At 48.6% G+C, this 21,831-nt stretch overlaps 1 protein-coding gene across 3 annotated transcripts in view; it reads right to left on the bottom strand.

Annotated features, from left to right (window-relative positions):
- Nucleotides 1–21,831, bottom strand: part of ASTN2 (astrotactin 2) — an 868,677-nt gene that overhangs the window by 740,440 nt on the left and 106,406 nt on the right. For all 3 annotated transcript variants that reach the window (XM_035015962.1, XM_035015963.1, XM_035015965.1), the window contains exon 2: nt 2,646–2,833. In XM_035015962.1, the coding sequence (XP_034871853.1) occupies nt 2,646–2,833 (188 nt within the window). The remainder of the gene's footprint in view (nt 1–2,645; nt 2,834–21,831) is intronic.

The following is a 21,831-nucleotide window of genomic DNA, read 5'->3' as shown; positions in this document are numbered from 1 at the left end:
CAGCCACTGTGAATGCCACTTTGAATGGCTGCTTAGGGGAGAAGGAAGCAAACACTCTTTTTGTTCCTGCTGAATTAATTGTCTGTGGCCAGATCAGCAAGGATGGAGTCCATCTAAGCCACAGACAGGCATGCCCTCTAGGCAAAGCCATGCTGATGGGTTGGGGCATCCAAGACAATTTGTAGTCTATATCTGGACCCCAGTTCATCCATTTATGAGATGAAAGGGTATAATAAACACATCTTAAAGTTTTCAACTCAAGTGCCTGTAAGAATAAGAGCTAACGGTCTTGCACGCCAAGCTCCTCTGATGCAGGTATGTGGTGTACCTACCCAGTAAGTATTAGAGGCACTCTCATTTATAGATGACAAAAACAAGGCACAGAGGCATTTAAAACTTTGCCCCAGATCATGCAGAGTGCTAAGGGGCACTGTGGGACCTTACATCCAAGCACCCAGGCTCTGGAGTCTGCGCTTATTCACCTCCGTGTCACCCTCCTTCTGCATGGGGGCAGGTGTGTCCCACCTCAGAGAAGCCGGGCCACCATCAATGAATGCCTTAGGGTTCAAAGATTCCTGGACATGACTCTGTCTCTTGAGGGTAAGGTGAGGACAAGTAAGATCCAGATCTTGGAGCCCTGAAGGCAGAAAAGAACTGTAGGGACCACAAGGTGGTAGCCTTGGGCCACATTAGTGCAGGGGCAGAGAAGATCAGGATGGTGCCAGCCACATCTCGAATTACAGGGAATTTCAGATTCGTGTGCATCTGAGTGACTTCTTCCTTCTAAGCAGAACTCACGGAGCAGAATAAGAAGGTGAAGAACACCTAAAGTCCTTGGGGAGAGAGTGTGATGTAGTGGAACTAAGAGTGAACCTGGAAGCAGAGAAAGCCCATTCAGGGCTCATTTATAATTGGGATTATACCGTCTAGGTTACTGGGTTATGGGAAGCATGTATATAAGTAAACGTGGTGCCAAACACAGGAAACGCTTAATAAATATTAGTCAAAACGGAGTCTCTCAAGCATTAAATAAGAAAGTCACGCCCCCTCAAGCCTTCTTAGCATCAGATGGTGCCCCATGCCCCATGAGGATGCTAGCAAGGCCCCTGAGATAGTAATGCTCACACACTTGCACCCCAAAGTTAGCATGCAGGCACTCACTTGGCTTGGCATGTGGCTGCATCATTTGCAAAATATATATATGGGAAAAGTCTATCACACTCCATCCATGAATAACACAAAGGCCTTGATTTGTTCCACCACGTGATGAGCATGCGTTAGGTCCAAAATTAACATTGCTATCTGGCTGGGCTATGTGTGTGTTTTTCCAAAAAGAGAAAACTTCCAGGCTCTTACTCAGCCCTAATCAGAATGTCAAATGCAGTGTTAGAGGAACGAGAAGAACCGAGAACCGAGACCAAAAGCAAAACTCTGCCCCACTGTAGACTCTCAATAAATACTGTTGGCTGTTGAAAAGGAAAAGCAAGGAGTGGGCGGTCTCGCTACCAAGCTGAGTGGCCTTAGGCCAATTTCTTCACCTCTCTGGGCCCATACCTTTCTCACACATAGATTCATTTCCTACCCTCATGCATCTGGCAGAGATAGCTGTGCTAAAAGAGAAAATAATGACTTGAGGAGTGAAAAGCACTAGGGGGATGTCACTCGTAGCTATTATCAGATCTCTTCTTGAGCCAATTAGACCCTGTACATTCTGCATAATGAATTTGTTTTTTCCTATCTACCATGCAGAGCCATTAATTCCAGCTTTTTAAAGAAACCATTAATATGAGCCTACGTGCATTTCAGACTACCATTCAAGTGATTTAAGCCCTAGCAGCCTTCTCTGAAGACATAGCAGACTCCAAGAGCTCTGGGTCATGGGGCCTGCAGAGATGGAAAGCCACTGCCCCTCTCTCTGGGCCCACAACTTCATCTCTCACGTGGAGGTGACATGCCTGACTTCAAGCTTCCTTGGCGAAAATGCAATCAGATAATGTCCACAAATGTGCCCAGCACAGTGCTTGACATATGGTTAGATGGTCCATAAATTCTTGCACTGAGAGAAAGAGTGAAGAGGACATAGTTCAGGCTTTGCAGCCAGACACGCTTGGGGGTTCCAATACCCAAGAGCAGCTCCACCTCTTACGAGCTGTGTGACCTTGGATAAGTGTCTTGGCCCCTCTGACTCGGTATTCACAACTATAACATGAGGGTAGTGAAGGGGCTTCCATGTGTGATGGGGCCATACCTAGCCCCGCCCCAAGGGCCATCATGCAGGGTCTACACGCCAGGGGGTCTTGTGAGGGTCCAAGCACGTGACAGATGTTAAACATCCGCCCCCCGGCGGAACAGGCCAAGCACGTGACAGAAGTTAAACAGCTATTCCCACAGAGGTCAGCCCAAAGGCCAAGGAGTTGGGAGACTCTTTCCTCTCTCCTCTGAAGCACGATTAGTTTGTCACAGCTGACAGATGATGGATGGCTATGCATCAGTCCAAGTGACACCCCCAAATCCACCTGCCCTTCTGTTGAGCATTCCAACCTCTCACACTCAGCCGGTGCTGGCAAAACCCCGCCCCATTCCCTCATCGCCCCACCTCACCGTCACCCCGCCCCCAGCACCTCGCGGCATTCCCGCTCACTTACCATCACAGAGATGTGGAGAATGTGCATCTGCTCCTCTCTAATCTCTGAGGGCTCCTGGAGCGTGGGCGCGGTGGCCCGGGCCAGCTGGCCGGCACTGCTCATGGAGACGTGGAAATACAAGGTCCCGTTCTCCAGCCACTGCTGTCTCCAGTACACCAGGGAGATGTCCCCTGCCGTGCCAGACATCTCTGCAAGACAAGACCCAAGGCGCTGGGTGAGCGGCATGCCCAGCCTCGGGATTCCAGGGACGGAAGGAGCCACGCGTGTTCAGGAGCTCCACGGCACCTACTCTGTTACCAGGATGCCTTTCCCTACATCAAATCTATGAGGCAGAGACCATCACTTCCCCTGTGACCAAGAATCTCCCCAAGCAACAGGGCGGCAGAGGTGGAATCTGAACCCAGGTCGGTCTGGGCTCTGTTGTAAAGCGCCGTGTGTGATAAAGTCATTTGTTCCTCTAAACCAAACTAAGGGGAATCAAACAGACAAGAGACCCAAGTGCTTACATTCTCCTGAGGGCATGGAACTAGAAGAAGGTGAAGGGAGGACATCTCCATCCTTGAGAAGAGCAGGGGTTTAGAGTGTGAATTCTTTACAAGCTGAGCTGGAAGTGCTCACAGCGTAACTGCAGAACCTCAGAGCTGGAAAAGCCCAAGAGAACATTTGGCCCCAGCCTAGGTGCCTCAGGATTATCCTTTATAGGAACAGAGCTTGGCAACTGGGCTGATCTGAGCCTGTTTCTCCTGCTTCGGTCGGAGCAGCTCCCTTTTTTTTTTTTTTTGCTAGTATATATACTGCACAACCAGCAAGGGAATGTCGGCACGTAAGTTTCCATGGCTTAAAAATATTTGGTAAGCCACTGCCCCACTCCAGTGTTCTCATATGACCAAGGGCAACTTAGGACCTACTAGCAAGTTACAGTCACCTGGTATGTATGTATGTATGTATGTATGTATGTATGTATGTATGTATATATTTAAAATATTTTATTTTTTTATTTATTTGAGAGACAGAGAGAGAGAACGAGCAGTGGGGAGGGACAGAGGGAGAGGGAGAAGCTGACTGAGTGTGGAGCCCAACGTGGTTCTCAATCCCAGGACCCTGAGATCATGACCTGAGGTGAAGGCAGATGCTTAACCGACTGAGCCACCCAGGTGCCCCCAGTCACCTGATCTTTAAATTATTCTTCTAATAGTACTTCCTTCCAATATAGCCATACCAACATAGCCTCTTACTGAGTAAGGACAAGAGCATTGGCAACCAGAAGTGTCCCCGCACTAAGATCACACAATCTTCTCATACTGTTGCCTCCTAGAGAGATTACATCCTTGGAAATGTCCTAGAAGGACAAGGCCTATCACAGTGGCTTTATGAAGAAAGGGGAAGGGTGGTAGGGGGAAAGGGAAAGGGATAATTCCTGGAGAATTATCAAGACTTCATTCAAGCAGGAGTTACCATAGAGACAGAGGCACTCCATCATAGACAAGTAGCCATAATAATGTCTGAGACTTGGAAACTCTGGACTATCTTCCCAAGACACAAAGCTGACCTAGAGGGTATTCCCACAATTACCACAGACCTCATATCCATGTGTGCGTGTATACACACACGCTTGAGGAGGACTGACGGGGAAGCTGAGTTAGAACTTCTTACGCCAACAGCTCTCCCTGTACCCCACTCTGCAGTCCCTGGCAACCCTGAAGGAAGAAAAGTCACCTTGAAGAGATGATGTTTGCTCACCAAAGTCTACTGAATTATTCTTGTATCATCCACCCCCATAGACTCACTCCTTGAGGCTCACAATCAACAGTCCTTAGGGAAGAGTATCTGGCATTTAGTAAGTGCTATAAAAGGTTAGCTATTAATATTTATTATCATTATTATTATTAACAGGGACAGGATCTAATTCACCCTTGAGCTGCTGTGGAAAAGTCCTTGAGACACCCTTGACTGTTTGCTTTCTCTCCCACCCCTCCTCCTGTCCACTAGGAAACCTTTCAAAAGCCACCTCGGAGTTATCCCTTCTTGGCTCCTCTCCTGCAACCACCTGGGCCAACGCACCACCCTCTCTTGCCTGACTGACCACATGCACTTCCTAACTGGACTCTCCTCTTGCTCTTTCCCTTGCTCTTCTGCCTATTCTCACCCAGAAGCCAGAGGACTCCTGCCACAGCCTGTTCACTCCCATCACTCCTGGGCTCAAAACCCTCAGCAGCTTCTGCCTCATTCCAAGGAAAAGACAAGGTGGCCAGAATGTAGCAAGTTGTGAGTCCAAGTGAATACCTGCCTGGGCTTCCCTTGCTGTGCCAAGAGGTGAGAAGGGATGGAGATAAGCACAAGATTTCATCAGCTCTTAGTCCATGGGCCCCAAAGGACCCCAAGAGCTCACTGTGGGGCACCGGGGGCAGGGGAGACAGGCTGGGTGCCCAGCGTGCGAAGCGGGCCTCTCCCCAGCACCTTCTCTCCCCCCACCGCCCCACCTCCTGGCCTCAGCACCCGAAGTACTGGTAGCAGCTTCTCTGGCAGCCAGCCAGGCAGCTAGGCCAAGGCAAGGTGAAGACATTATGGTAAATGGCCGTGCTCAGTCCCTCACTCATGTTTCTCTCCCTGCATCAGAGCCCAGAACCAGAGGCCCAGAGAGCCCAGGGCTACAGTTGCCCGTGGAAATAGCTGCCTCTCGTGCAGTAGCTCACGAAAGGGGACTCACGCGCCAGTGGTGGGGCAGGCCCTGGCCGTGCCACATCTGGCTGCCACAGCCTGGGATCGAGGAGGCAGAGTAAGCGAAGGAAGGCTTGCTGAAATCTGCGCTCTTCACTCCTGCAGCTCTCCGCAGGCTGTGCTCGAAAACCCACCACCGAGAAGCCCATCCTCCCCACACTCAGATTAGGAAACAGAGGATCACCGAGGGGCAGTCCCTCGCTTCAGGCCACAGGTGAATGTATGTCCAGCCAGACCCAGTGGATTTCCAGTCCACACAATTGCTTCTACGCCGGTAGCTCTTACAACATCTCCTTTTCCTTGACTAAATTAGCCCCTGAACCCAAACTAGATTGAGCTCTTTGTTTGCTACAGCGATGAGTGCACATGAGCAGACAGTAAACGTTAAATGATAATAACAGTGTGTGAAACACAGTAAATATTGAATCACAGAGATCAGCTCTGGACTCACTCTATTACAAAGGAAGGAAACTGTTGCTGAGGTGGGGAGGGCCATGGGGCTCGGAGAGAAAACCGCCCTGGCAGAAGTAGAAGGCCCAAACACTCATCCCCTCATTCATGCATCCCCTCATTCATTCATTCATCCCCTCGTTCATTCATTTCCTCGCTCATCCCCTCATCCATTCACCATTCATTCATTCGCCATTCATTCATTCATCCCCTCATTCATTCACCATTCATTCATTCCCACATTCATTCATTCATCCTCTCATTCATCCCCTCATTCATTCATTCCCTCATTCATTCACTCATGTGTGTGTTTGTTCACTCATCCAACACACTTTATTGAGGACCTACTCGATTGTGGGCACTTTAGTAGCTCAGAACATGGAGGGAAATGAGGCACACCCTTGCCTTCAGGAAACTCAGTCCTTTAGTGGAAGACATTCTACCCACTCCCCAGCTGGCACCACACTGCCCACACATGCACATACTGCCCGTGTGATGTGGCCCCGACACTGCACATTATCCTGACCCACCTGCTACCACCATCCCCTCCTCACGTGCTCCAGCCCTGCAGGACTTACACTTGTTCCTGAAACAGACCAGGCTCACTGCCATCTCAGGGCATGAGGACTGTCTGTCCTGTCTGAAACTCTCCTCCCAGACCTTGCAAGCCACCTTCTTCTCGGCATTGGCCTCTCAGTCCAAGTGACACCTGCTCGGAGAGGCTCTGCCAGGTTTAGCTGACGTTTTCCCCTTTACACACATCTACACTCTATGGTATCCCCTTTACAAAACCTTGTTATAGCATTTATCACTATTAGAAATGAATCATATGTATTTTCTGAAACACGTGTTTAATGCCTGTCTCTCCAGGAGAGCAGAAACCTTGCTTATTTCCTGCCATATCTCAAGTACTCTTTAAAGTGCTTTGCACATAATATGTGCTCAGCAAAAATTACTGAATGGCCAGTGATGAATACACACACACACACACGCACCCATAATAAGATTATGGAGGTATTCATTACAGAATTAAAGAAAGAATAAGTAACGGTCCATTGGGAATTTGAAGGTGTGGCAGGACTCTCCTAGCTTAGAGACAAAGAGCTACTCTAAAAACATGGTACCATGAGCACTGCAGAGAATGGGCATATTGGTGGCCCTCAGAGGAGAGGAGGCATAGGGACGGCCCGGGCGGTTGGGTATCTCAGGACACTGAAGCCACACGTGTAAGGAGGAGTGTGGTGGAACATCAGTTGGAAATATACTTCAGACACAGGGTTAAGGGCTTTGAATCCCTGGCGACAGAGTATCCTCTTTGGCATGCAGTCGGGGAACAGCGAAGTATACTTGATCAGAGAGCCAATCCTGTGTCCATTAAAAACAGGTCAAAGAAATACTAGCATAACCAAGGCCAGCTCTTGAAATTCCCCGCTGATTGATTTTCCAATTGCATTTTCCCCTTCCTCTTCCCCTAGTCCCTCCATATAAACATTTCATTGAAGTCTTCAAGTCACATTACAATCAAACTTAAAGCAAAAGGGGGACTAAACGCATTTGGTCGGGAACCAAGACATTCCCATAAAGGCAGATCATGCTGACATAATGAATATAAAATGAAACAGCAGATATTAAAGTGGGAGAATTGGTGCACCATGCCTTCCGGCGGAAGGCTGACTCCAGTGCCTGCCTCCCTCCCACCTCAGATAGCTTGGTTTTATATTGGAATCGTAAAAGAAACACAGGGATTGCCTTTTCACCTTTCTCTGTTCTCCCCCCATGGGCTGCCACTTGTGAAATATTCAATAGGCTCAAATCCCCTCAACCGCCCCCTAAAGCCAAGCAAGAGGATCAACCTTCATCAGTGATTCTGGGTAGACCACCATCCTGCCTCGGCAGCCACAGATGTCTTTCAGCCTCCTGGAAAATAAATAAAAATTCCCGAAGGTGTGTTGCGCTTTTAATTGGCTTGTTCTTCCTAATCTATGGCACTCATTGTATTTTTATTTAATTCCTGAAGGTCATTATGAAAATAAGCAGCTCTTCTGATCACCAGCCATCTTGGTAACATCTCCCAAGCGGCTAACTAACCCGCCTTCTGATTCCACAGCTCCAGCTGACCCTCCAGCAGGTTATTCGCAGAAGGCCAGAGAGCACTTCTGATGAGTTTGCAAATAGTCTTTGCTTCACTGGGGGGGGGAGCAGACATTACATGAGATGAACTCACCGCCTAGGTACAAAGAACTGAGAAATGTAGAGAGGTTGACTTCAACAGCCCTTGCCATTAGCTGTTCCAGCATTCATGGGGACTCATCTCTATGCAGCGAGTCCTGCTGAGTGACCTTGGGAAACAGATCCCACACACATGCCCTCTTTTTCATCTCTCCAACGGCTACCTTAATGCCAACCTTCATCATCTCTCTTATGGACTACCTCAAATGGCCTTGTGCCAGTCAGGGTCTCCTCACAGAAGAGAAGACACACTCAGTGAGGTCACGAAGTATTTAATGACACGACTGTTTACAAAGATTTGGGGAGTATTTTAGTCAGGGTTCTCCAGAGAAACAGAACCAACAGGACATATACATAGAAAAAGACTTACTATGAAGGGTTAGCTTATATGGTTATGGAGGTTAACAAGTTCCCAAATCTGCCATCTTCAAGGTGGAGGCCCAGGAAAGTCAGTGGCACAGTCCAGTCCAAACCTGAGGTCCTGAGCTGGAAGGAAGCCAATGGTATAAATCCCAGTCTGAGTCCCAAGGCCCAAGATGCTAACGCCCAAGGGCAGGAGAAGATGGATGTCCTGGCTCTAGCGGAAAACAAATGTGCCCTTCCTCTATCTTCTGGTACTATTCAGGCCCTCAATGGGTTGAGTGATGCCCACCTGCATTGATAAAGGCCTTTCTCCTTTACTCAGTCTACTGATTCAAATGCCAGTCTCTTCCAGAACCACCCTCACAGACACATTCAGAAATAATGTTTTACCAGCTCCCCGGACATCCCTTAAGCCAAGTCAAGCTGACGTATAAAATTAATCATCACAGGCAGGATGAAGGCAAACTGGTGATGAAGCATCTCAAGGTTGCCAACATCAAGGAGCTGTCCCCACCCTAGGCCTGAAGGGGGGAGGGGAGGGAGATGGATAAAACCATGGGAACAGCCACAGCTGTAGGAAAGGACTGCCAGACAGGAGCTGTGGCCTACTGTAGAATAAGCCAGCTACTGACAAGGCATGGCCCATCATGGGGGTGCTGGGGTAATAAATGCTCCAACCTCACTCTCCCTCCACCTGCTAATCTCTTGCAGGTGCCTTACGTGGGCCAACTCCAACCAAACACCCAAGGGTGGAGCAAATCATACAGGTCAGCCTTCCAGGGTCCTCAGCAGGGAGGAAAGGGTGAAGAGTGGACCTCAAGGGGCCAATGGAGACCATCTGGAAGGTCCCACCTGGGATGCTTACCTCCAGGCTTCCTTCCAACCATCATGCAAATGACTACCAGGATTAAATTTCTAACCTGTCAATCTGACCACATCATTCCCTTGCTTGAAGCCTTTTGATGGCTCCTGACTCCCCTCAAGATAAAATCTAATTTCAGGGGCCTGGCACTTGCATTTCTCCCCTGCCTTACTTCTCTTCGCTCCTTTCCCTGCCCTGACACATTAAATCTGATCAAATATCTATGCAATCGCCACATCCACGACACTCTTTCCTAATTCAGTGTCTTTGAAGATGCTTATTTTTTTGTGAAGGCCAAGAGAAATCAGTTTAATTTTATAACACATCATTTAGTTCCCTCAACTGAAGATGCCTCTTTGGAGGCTGGAACAGTCTTCGCGACTCAACCCCATCCCTTTTCTGGAAGATCTCCATGACCCCCATATGAGCTAGACATTCCTTCACGTTTCCATAAAGAGGGAATATTGTGTTCTATGTAATATCACAGACCCTGAGAGACCAACTGCTTGAATTTGAATCCCAGCTCCCCTGTGTTCAAGCTGTGTGTCTTTGGACAAACTCTTTACCTCATTTGTGCCTCAGTTTCCTCATCTGTCAAATGAGGATAATAACAGCACCCACCTCATCGAGTTATTTTGAGAATTAAATGAGATAACATGAAGTAGTTTTTAGCTTTGATCTTGATCCTCACTAAGCATTCCAGTTACATGGTTACATGTTACTTCATACACACTATTATAGCATCCTATTTTACCACTGTCTTGGTCTCTGTGGTATTTGGTATTTACCTATGTTAAAATGATATGTTTATACAGCTGACCTCTCTCACTGGACCCTAGTGCAGGGATACATCAGGGCCATCTGTGTACCCGAGTGCCTGAGACAGTGGTGAAATGCAGCGCAGAGGGCTCCATAAACGTTTGTTGAGTTGAACTGCGCTGTCCCCATATCTGAATTCAAATGGGCACTCTGAGAGGACAGAGAGAAGAAAAGCCAACTCAGGGCAGCCATGATGGCTTGATTCCCACATGACAACACTATAGAAATTTATTTCACATCTGGCTCAAGTTTAGGCACCCTGGAGAATGCAAATGAAGAGAAAGATAGACTTTAAACATTTGAGGAGTTTGCAATTCTCATGGAGATATACAGGAAGTTTAGATAGAAAATAGATTATCTCATGGTTCTGTTTAGACGTAAGTATGTATATCCGGCTAGAAAGAAATATACTGGAACAAGATACACCAGATCATCAAGAACAGTGCTCTTTAAATGGTGAGATCAGAGGTGATTTTAATCACGATCTGATTCATTTTTCTCTACATTTTCTACATTGAATATACATAACCTCTGCATCTGTTAGATGCAGATATATGCTCACTTTAAAGATTCATTTAGTACCCAACCTTTTCTGAGATCTGGCATTGAAGGACTCTATCTTCAGGAGCTTGGGCCAAGGAATGGAGAAAAAGCATGCTATAAATAACTATAAATCAAAGCAGAAAGCTTAAAAGAGAGGAGATGACTTCTGGCTGGCTCTAGAAAATTTCTTTGTGGAGGAGTCTTAAAGGATGGGCAAGATTTCAACAAGTGGCCATGTGGCAGAGGGCATTATAGATGGGGGAATGGCACAAAGGCAAGAAGGCGGGATTGCAGATGTGCAAAGGGGTCCAGTGGGAGGAAGCCAGTAGAAAAGGCAGAGGTTCATCATTACAGAGGAAACAGACACAGAAGGCTATAGCAAGTCTGCAGAGAGGGAAGTAAAGAGGGGGCTGCCATGTCTTAAGTATAGGCTGTCTCCCAGGCAGAATAAGAAATATTAGGTCCCACATAGGACTCCTTCATGCAATCAGACCAAGTCCTAGTTTAGAGGCTAATGAAGCTCTCCAAATACCATAAATGAAAGCCTCTATGATTTTCTGTCTTTATTTGTAAAGCGTGTGTGTGGCAGGAAGGAACTTGAGCCAGCTGTCATACTTGTATCACACCTAACATAGAATTAAGAGAAAATAAAGCCATGCCTAGCACTGTGCTCGGAAATCTGCAAAGTCCCACACTTAGTCCTAAAAGCAAATGCGCTCATTATCCCCATCATTCAAGAATATAGCTTCCATGGGTCACCCAGCCGGCTCAGGCACTAGAGCGTGCACCTCTTGATCTAGGGGTTGTAAGTTTGAGCCCTAGGCTAGGTGAAGAGATTACTTAAAATAAAAATCTTCAAAAAAAAAAAAAAAAGAATATAGTTTCCATACATATTTATTGACCGCCTAAAATGTGCCAGGCACACAGGGCTAGGTCCCGTGGTTAGATTAGGTAAAAAGACCAATTTGATTGCTGCCCTCACGGACCTTCCATTTCTGGGATGGATGTCCCTCCATTGTCACTAAGCAGCAACAACACAGCATATTCCCCTCCTTTGGTTTCTTCATCCATTTACTCATCAATCATTCATTCAATCCTAGTGCAAGATCCTGTCTGTCTAGCTAATTGCTATCTTCAGTGCTCAGCATATAGTAGGTGCCCAATAAATATCTGTTGAATGAATGCGTCACTCGATGCGCATTTTATGAGTTCCCTGCCCTCAAGCAAATCACAACCAAGGAGAGCAGAAAAAGGAAAATCAATGAAGGTGACAATCCCGTGGTCCTGGCCACGAGAGAGCATGCACAGGGTGTTACGGGAACACACGTGAGGAGGGAGTTAATGCTCCTCATTTATCAGGGGTCTGGACAAGGTAAGCAGGCAGAGTCTATAATCTGGACATTTTATAAGTCTACGAGATCCCGATGTTGGACCAGGTTACACGTCCGTAGATGCATCACTGTGGTGTGCAGGTGGGGAGTTTGCTTGGGGAGTAGAAGGGGGAGAGATGGCGGGGGGCTGGGACATAGCCAGAGCAGTGGCGGGTGGAGAACACCCCAGGAGTACTTAGACCCTCTCCTTCCTTGCTCCCATCTGTCAGCTCATCTCTGCCTTCCCCGCCCCCCGCCCCCACCCAGTCTGCCCCCTCCCACTTCCTTGGGGAACTGTGTCTTTGACAAAAAAACTGTTTTACCTAGCCACCCAGTGGAGATAAATAATACAGTTATATCCAGTTAAATAAGGGAGGGGAAGAGAATTAAGAGTTATTGGCAAGGGAGAAAAGCGCATCGTTTCAGATTCTATTTGAAAATGGATGGATAGTTGATGGAACTGAATCTTATTACTCTTGGTTATTCTCTCCTGAACCATTTACCTCCCTCCTTGCTGCATTTTTTCACCTGGTCTTTGTCGTTTAGCTTCGCTATATGCCCTTGGTTTCTCTATGTGTTCACTGTTTCTCACTTTCTTTTCTTTTCTTTTCTTAATGCACACAGACGATCAATGACTTTTTTTCCCCCTCCCCTGTTCCACAACACTGCAAAGTGATGGCGAAAAGGAACCCAAAGAACGGGGACAGGGACTAACTTTCACCAACACCTGCTTATGTGCCAGGAACTCAGCTAGGGGTGGGAAACCCACATGAATAAGGGGGAGGGGAGGACACCCAATGTTTGGCTATACTATCTGAGGTCCCAACAGGTGACTGGACTCTCCCATGATCTTCCATCTAGTAAGGGACAGTGCATGAATTCAAGTTCTGCTTCCCTTATTCCAAATCCAGTGTTCTCCCCACTTTCCTAACCAGGCTGAGAAAAGGAGTTTGCACATTTGAGTAAAAAGACTGAGGGACCAAGTCCACACTGGGGGTGTGATGTAAGTACCTGGACAACGCCTCCCAGTCAGCCAGATGCTCAGATCATACATTCCATCATTATGAAGTCATTCCCTGGGGTTAAGTGTTGCTACTGAGCTCCCTGTTTTTAAAATGCAAATCTGTCCTGGGAGAGGTATAGGAAGCATTCTGTCTAGGGTTGAATTCAAGTTTTTAAGAACACTTTGCTCCTTCCTCCTGAGCAACCTTTACCAAGCTAGGTTTACCTCTCTGAGCTTCACTTGCCTCATATGGAAAATGGGAATCCTAAAAGCAATCTCTGACAAATGTCCTGAGAATTAAGAGCGATTCGTGTTGAAAGAAGTCCGCACAGCATTTAGCACCTGCATATTCCTTGACAGCTGTCTTCTCATCACTCTTTACCTATCTCACCACTATCGAGACAAGAATCCAATTGTTTGACAGCAGTGGGGGATGGCACGGTACCAACTACAGAGAAAAAGGAGGTACAGGTTACAGATCAAACTTTCTGCTTCACTTGGAAACAGTCTCCATGACCCTTCTGTCTGGGGCCCCAGTTCCCCCCACCCTTTTTAAGTCATCTCTATTGGCTACACCCTGGAATCACAGAAAACGTCACAGATAAAGGAGTGTAAAAGGATGGAGATCAATGACCTAATCCACCATTTTACTGACTGGGCAATGTGGACCAGAGAGGGGTAGCAAATTGCCCAACACATAGCCTCATAATCTAATGCTCTTCAAGGATCATAAGGGGGCTAGAGACAAAGATTTGGGGTGGGGGCAGGTCAAAGGTGAAAGATGGAACCTCCCGGACTCCTAAAAGTGGTTTCTCAGCAAGGGGGGAGGGTGCAGAATTCCCTTGTACTTCCAGTGCTCCCTCAGCCTTGCCTAAAGATTCTTTTTTTTTTTTTAATTTTTATTTTTTTAAATATTTTATTTATTTATTTGAGAGAGAGAGAATGAGAGAGAGCACATAAGAGGGGGGAGGGTCGGAGGGAGAAGCAGACTCCCTGCAGAGCAGGGAGCCCGATGCGGGACTCCATCCTGGGACTCCAGGATCATGACCTGAGCCGAAGGCAGTTGCTTAACCAACTGAGCCACCCAGGCGCCCTTGCCTAAAGATTCTACCACGATGGTTCCTTAAGTCTTTGTTGCTCAGTCTCCCTTGTCAATCCCCAACCCCCTCACCTCAACCCAGAGGGTTCCGCATCTGAATGCCACAGGCCTGGGTTCACACCAGTGAACTGTTCACATGGTAACAAAATGTGGTGAGTCAGGGAGCATGGCGCTATGAAGTGTTGGGACCAAGGGAGGAAAAATGAAACTTGTAAGAACCAAATGGGCAACCCAACAGAGACTAAGGGTGAACACACCCGCCACTGACGCCATCAGCTATTTGCAGCAAGGTGGGAGAGGCTGAACATGGAGGAACCCCTTCACGTGATTAATTCATCCGGGCGCCAGACGGTGGTCAACACCCACCGTCTCTGTATCCAAACCACAGTCCACTGGCCCCAAGCCTCACTGTGGCCTCCCAGTTTCCATTCATGCTGTACTTCCTGCCTGAAATGCCCTAATTCCTCTTCTGCAACACAGACATCACCCTCCTTCAAAATCCAGCTCAACTGACCCCTCTGGAAAGCCCTGCCCAAGATGCCCTCTCCCTCCCTCCTCCGAGCTCTAAGTTCCTCTGGCTAGTTTATACTCCCTTCCCTGGTTCACTAACCTCACCAGTCTACCATTCTCATTTCCTTTGCTAGGTCATGATATTCTTCTGGGCCAAGAGTTGCTATTATCTCTCCTATCTCAGTCTTTTTTTTTGCAATAGCAGCTGCTTGATAATATGGGTCGATGTAAGATTAAAATCAAGGCCCAAGGGGCGCCCAGGGGGCTCAGTCGGTTAGGTATCCGACTCTTGGTTTCAGCTCAGGTCATGATCTCAGGGTCCTGAGATAGAGCCCCACATCAGACTCTGCACTCAGCAGGGAGTGTGCTTGAAGATTCTCTCTCTGCCCCCCTCAAATAAATAAATAAATCTTTTTTTTTTTTAAGATTTTATTTATTTATTTGAGAGAGAGAGAATGAGAGACAGAGAGCATGAGAGGGAGGAGGGTCAGAGGGAGAAGCAGACCCCCTGCCGAGCAGGTAGCCCGATACAGGACTCGATCCCAGGACTCCAGGATCATGACCTGAGCCGAAGGCAGTCGCTTAACCAACTGAGCCACCCAGGCGCCCCATAAATAAATCTTTTAAAAATATTAAAAAAAAAATCAAGTCCCAAGAGGGTGAGACTTCCTACTCCAGTTTCACAGATGGGAAATGGAGGCACAGTGGGTAGAAAAGGTACTTAGAGAGATCGAGACCCAGAAGTGGGAAGAACCAGGTGAAGGTCCCTCAGCCTAAGAACATATGGGTCCACATGTCCCCTAAACCCCACTCACATCCCACCATAGCACTCCTGCAGCATCTAGCAAAACAGCACCAACTCACATCCCATGGCATTAGATGTGCTCAACTCACGACCAGTCAGCATCCTGAGCGGTGCCTTCCTCCAGCTGTCCTTCCGTCCCTGTAGAAGCATGCCTCCCTGGTCTTGTTAACACTCCTTCTTCTCCCGAGGCTACTCTCATGCCTTGTTGCCCATTACTCTTCAGAACTCAGCTGTAAGCCGACTAAAAGGTCAACGATACTTCTCCTGCCGTCGACCCAGCTCTGTGTTGTAACACTGCAGATCCCCATCAAGAGGTGAGTCTATGGCTCTTCCCTTTGAATCAGAGTTGGCTGCATGGCTTGCTTTGGCCAAAAGACAATGCCAAAAAAATGACAAGGGCAGGGACTTGAAAAGTAAGTGTGTATCAGGACATGCTCTCTTCTTGCTGTACTTGAAAGCCCTGTGAAGCCTGGACGAGGACAGAAACGTGGCCCATTGGCCCGTGTTGCCCCAGACAAAGCTTGCTGCTTACCCACCAGACATGGGAGAGAAGCCATCTGGACAATCCAGCTGCCAGAAAACCCCCCCAGCTGACCACAGACATGAGGAAGCCCAGCGGAGGTCTGCCAGGACCGGCCGAAGAATTCCCAACTAAGCTCAGCCCAAACTACCAGCCCCAAATAATTATGAACTAAAAAAAAAAAAAAAAATGCTTTAAGGCACTAAGTTTTGGGTGTTTTATTACACACTTAATGTCACCTCCTTTGTGAAGCCTCCCTCCCTCCCCCTCAACACTGGGAAGGGGGAGCCCTGCTTCTTTCACCTCTGTGCTTATCATGCTGTATTCTAATGATTGCTTTAGTTATTTCACACCTCACCTACCCTCCGCTGCCTGAATCTCCGAGCTTCTTAAAATGAAAGGCCTGCTATCGCTTGCTACCTTCTATCTATCCCCCTAACACCCAGCTCCGAGTAGGTGCTCCATGGGCATGTGCAGAACAGAAAGAATGGATTCAGAAAACCTCCCCCAGGCAGGGTCCTACCGTATTGCCCTTGGCCCCACCTCCTCCTAATCAAAATCCCCACGGCCTGGAACTGAGAGCATGAGTGGGTTCTGACTGGCTCCCAGCTGCACAGCTTCCGGAGCATAATCTGCCCCTATATTCCTTAAATAAGCCCCGTGCCTGCTCCGTGTGTTCACAGTGGCCTGGACTGTTAGGCAGCCTCCACTCCATTACCCTCATTTACAACGCTGTGCCAAGCACAGCCCCAGGCCGGTGGCCGGATGATTACAGGACCCTTTTGACTTGCAATTCCACACTATTCAGTCCAATTTAGACCCACCACAGATGGTGCCCTGTGGCAGGGAAGAGACAGGGAAAGGATATCAGGCTGGGGGTGGGAAGGAGGGAAGGACCCTCTTGATTTTCAGAGTGCATCAGAGGAGAGTGAGAACAAGGCTCAGGCTGTCCCCAGGGTCCCTCCTGACCAGAACAGAGAGCACCTAAATGATGGCAAATCATGCTCTTCTCCAAAATCAGAGGGCAAAAGAACTCCTGTGACCACTGCAACACATCTTTTTTATTTGTTTTAGATGCCAGACTCCTGCGGCGCCTGGGTGGCTCAGTCGGTTAAGCGACCAACTCTTGATTTCGGCTCAGGGTCGTGGGATGGAGCCCTGCGTTGGGCGCCTCGCTCAGAGAGGTCTACTGGAGATTCTCCCTCTCCCTTGCCCTCTGCCCCTCGCCCTTCCTCCCGCTTGCTCGCTCTCCCTCTCTCTCTCTCTCGCTCTCTCTCTCAAATGAATAAATCTTAAAAAAAAAAAAATGAATGCCCAGCTCCCCAGTAAGATGATGGGATGTTGCTCCCACATTGCCAGGCTAGCAGGCAGGAAAGACAAATTCCACTCTGGTCTTGGTTCTGTGACCCTACGTGAGGCATTCGTACCTCTGGACCTCAGTCTTCTCATCTGTCAAATGGAAGGACTAATTCCTCTCCTGACTCCTTCCCTAGGTCACTCGAGAAAGTAAGGGGAAAAATTCATGAGAAGTATTTTGCATCAACTGTTCTCTGTGCCAAGGTCATGGTTACATCTCATCCTAATCAACCTGATGGAAGATGTCTGGAAAACTGAAACCACATGACTTGATGGGAAAGGCTAAAATCCCTTCCCGTTTTGTTTTTTTTTTTTTAAAGATTTTTATTTATTTATTTGACAGAGACACAGCGAGAGAGGGAACACAAGCAGGGGAGTGAGAGAGGGAGAAGCAGGCTTCTCGGAGAGCAGGGAGCCTGATGTGGGGCTCGATCCCAGGACTCTGGGATCATGACCTGAGCCAAAGGCAGATGCTTAACGACTAAGCCACCCAGGTGCCCCTCCCTTCCCTTTTTTTTTTTTTTAAGATTTTATTTATTTATCTGAGAGAGAGAGAGAGAACGAGAGACAGAAGGCATGAGAGGGAGGAGGGTCAGAGGGAGAAGCAGACTCCCCACTGAGCAGGGAGCCCGATGCAGGACTCGATCCCGGGATTCCAGGATCATGACCTGAGCCGAAGGCAGTCGCCCAACCAACTGAGCCACCCAGGTGCCCCTCCCTTCCCGTTTTTAACAGCCCAGCTCCCTAATGAAGCACAGGCTCACCCGGTCGCCATCTCTGCCACTCTAGCCCTTAGCTCAGGAACCAGGCAGAAGTCACCTAACTTCTCAAGGACTCATCTTCCTCATAGAAACCAGGGAGAATAGCATTGTAATAATCACTGGAGAGTGAGCATCAGGAAGGCAGGGATGGGGCCGTGTCCCAGGGCCCAGAACAGCGTCCAGAATAATGTAGCTACTTCATCTAAAGTAACAGGATGACTGGCATTCATTAAGTGCTTACTGTGTGCAAGGTTCTGTTCTGGGCTGTCCACACAGATTTTCTCATTCCGTCCTCCCGCCCTCCCGAGGACTTGTGGATCATAATAAATCCACGCGCATGTAGTGGTGAGATATCATGTCAGCACAAGACCTGGCACCAGCATTGGCTCAATCAGGTCTGCAACAGTGCCCAGTGCTCTTCCTCCTGCCTCTTCTGAGTGAGACAAAGGCACGGCCCTTCCTCCGGTTAGGACACATGGTGGGGACTGCGCGCTCGGAAGCACTGGGCTCTGCCTTTGATTGTGAATTTCTGGAGAAGAGGAATCGTGACTGTCCAACGACCTCTTTAGAGCACTGTGCTTACAATCCAGAGTATCAGCAGGGTGTAGGACTAGAAATCATGACCTCTGCATTGTCATGCCCCACGCCCCCATCCCCAACCCTCACCTCACCTTGCTGACTCTGCTTCTGGGACCAAACGGAGCCTGAATCAACTCACCAAATGTTTCTGGGGAGCCTTCACTACACCAGGCCCTTTGCTGGAGCTTTCAGGCATCATTTCCCCAAATCTCCACTTCTCATTGAGAGTCAAGAGAATCCAAACTCAGGGAGTACAGGGAGTTGACCCAGATTATGTAGTAAGTCAGGGACTGGGCTGGCGAGAATCCAGCCTCTTGACCTTAAGAAGTAACTGTTGTACCGCACCTGCTAATTTCCGAGTAGCCTCCTGGTCCACCAGATGCTGTGTCACCCAGGGAAAGGTGCTTTCCTCGCTGAACCTTCCTTTTCTCAACTGTAAAATGGGACCAGCCATCCTCAGAGGCTGTTCAGAGTAGTGACTAGAGAATGCCCTAGTGGGCAAGGTGCTGGGACCTTCTTCTCTGTCTTAATGGACACGGTCACGCCATCAGAGAACACAGAGTGCTCTGCCTTCCACTCCATGGTTCATCCACATGATGGTTCCTGTCCACTGCACAATATGGAATATGCTAGAAGGAACCACAGGCAAGTGCACCTATTTACGGAGGGTACCAGGCGGTTTGCTGGCCCTGGGAGTGAGAATCAAGTTAGAGAAATCATCTCTAGAGAAATATATAAGAGCATCATGCCAGGGAGTTACAGGTACCTCGGAAGTCAAGTTTGCACAACCTAAAAACAGCTGCAGAGATCCCAGCTAGAAGAGCCCACATTTATAGGCCTCCGCTCCTAAAGCAAAAATGTGCTCACAGACACATGCATCTCCTCATGAACCTACGCCTCTGTGTGCTGCCCAGAAAGCATCCGCATCTCCTTGCAATAACAAATGCCATGTGTCCACGTGCAGCCATTTCCTCTTACACACGCGTGAACACAGACTGATGTGTTCATGTACGAACACAAACACCACTGTTACCAAATACACAGTGTCAAATGTGGACTCCCATATACATTTTGCAAAACTGCTCCCTTCCTTACAGTGGCCTGAAGACTATCTGTGCACGTGTCACACTGGTGCCTGATCCATATAATCAGGCATCTCCGTGTACGGCCACACGTACACACACACACACACACACACACACGTATGCACGCACGCGCGCGTGGACACTTCGCTAACGCAGCAGCGACAAGCTTATCCGGGGCCCTCACAGATGTGAGTTCTCCTAGTGTGTTCAACGGGTCCACCCCCATTTCCTCACTGCCGCGCATGCCCCATGCTCCTCACTCAAACTCACATGTCTGTGGGCTGGCGTCTTGGCCACATCCATGTGCAGAAACCCAAACGTTTATGTGGGCATGCGCCTGCCTACAGCTACGGGCACATTTAACCTAAGGACATACGTAAGCCCTCATTCATGTCCTCACATCCACAGGCATGTAACTGACATCAGGAAATGTCCCTCTGAGCCCCAGGAATATCTCTGGATCTGTCCTCCAAGGAGCCTGGTTTTGTACTCCAGGAGAAAGAGCAAATCCTCCCCCATACAGTCTCTGGAAGCTATTTCCTCCTTCCTAGTATGACTGACAGGTCATCGTGGAGCAAAGAAGAGCAGAACAGTCTCTGTTCCTGGGCTGTCCATCCACTTAATCCTTTCTGATTTTGTTATGGGGGAAAAAAACTCCCCTGAATTGCTATTTCATCCCTTCAGCCTGATGTCCTTGAAAGAGACAGAGGCAGAAAGAGGCCCGGGGATGCCGAGCCCCAGGCGGCCCTGGTGATATTACCATGGGGTTCTGACTCCAAGGACTGTGCGGGAAGCCTGGCCAGAAAACCCAAGCCAGCACCGTGGACGCAGGGGCAGGAGAATCCAGAAGCAGAAATAACAGGATAAAACTCCTCCTGCCCTTCTTACAGCCACACACCACGCTCGACACCGTCACATGCTGCAAGTCATAGGACCCTCAGCACAAACACTCAAGGGAGCTATGAGCAAGCCCATTTTACAGACGAAGAAGTGAAGGGCCTTGCCTACAGGGCTGAGTGCAGCAAACAAGGAGCAGGAATGGAGATTCGAAGTCAGGTCAGTTTGCCCCAAAGCACTTTCTAAACTCAGGGGCATCTGGAAAGAAGCTGGGCCAACCATGTGTTACTGCCTGGGCTCTGGAATCTTCCTCTTTTCAGGTGGCACAGGCAAGAGTTCTAGTCCACAGAAGAGTACTCAGTGGGATGAAGAGCTGTTTCCCCAGCCTGATCCAAGGCCTGGGAACTGGCTAAGGAGACCAGGAAGGAAGGAAAGGCTGGGGACAAAGGGAGGGAAGGAGTCAGGAAGGGGGATGGGCCGGTGTTGGGAGGGGGCAGGAAGAGACGATGGGGAAGCAAGGAGGCAGCCTTAAGAGATGGCAAACTCCATCCATCTCTTTTTCTAAAGACATGGGCTGAGCACCTTCTCTGTGTGGCCCCTTAGAGATGCCAGCACTGCTGAGGGGAGGGCCAGGCTTTCCATCCAGGGAACTCCCGGACTAGGGGGGCCAAAGTCTGTTTTGCAGGTCAGGTTAAAGCTTGACCAGATGTTTTTAAACTATTTGTATAATGCCTTTCCAAATCCGTGATGAAAAGAGAGGTGCAAGATGACCTCCAACATAACCCTGCCCTCAGTCTACCCACAAGGATGACCACTGATGATCCATCAAGACTTAGACACACATTTTCCCACCTAATCCTCACAACTACCTTTCAAGAAAGTTACTATATCTCACTGTATATTCGTGTGTATATGCGTGTGTGCATGTATGTATACACACACATACATGCATACATACATGCACACATATTTGACTCAGAAAAACGAAGATGCTAGCAACGACCACACAGGATTTCAGCAGTAGAGGTGGCTTTCAGACCCACTCAGCCTAGCTCAGGGTCCTCGCCCTACCACATTCCTCCAACCGCCCCACCTGCTGCTGCATCTACTGGGTGTGTGGTGGCTAATTTCCACAATCCTGGTTGTCTAGCACAGGACAGCACAGCTGGATGAACCCTAAGACATATTCTGGAGGCAATGACAGTAAGGTTGGAAGAGGGACGTGGCTTGGCTAAGGTTCCCATACAATAAATGTCTGGACCGGCACCACGGCCTGC

Source organism: Mirounga leonina, unplaced genomic scaffold (assembly GCF_011800145.1).
Source record: "Mirounga leonina isolate KUSES-001 unplaced genomic scaffold, KU_Mleo_1.0 Mir_170, whole genome shotgun sequence".
Lineage (NCBI taxonomy): Eukaryota > Metazoa > Chordata > Mammalia > Carnivora > Phocidae > Mirounga > Mirounga leonina.
This window is presented reverse-complemented; position numbering and strand designations above follow the sequence as displayed.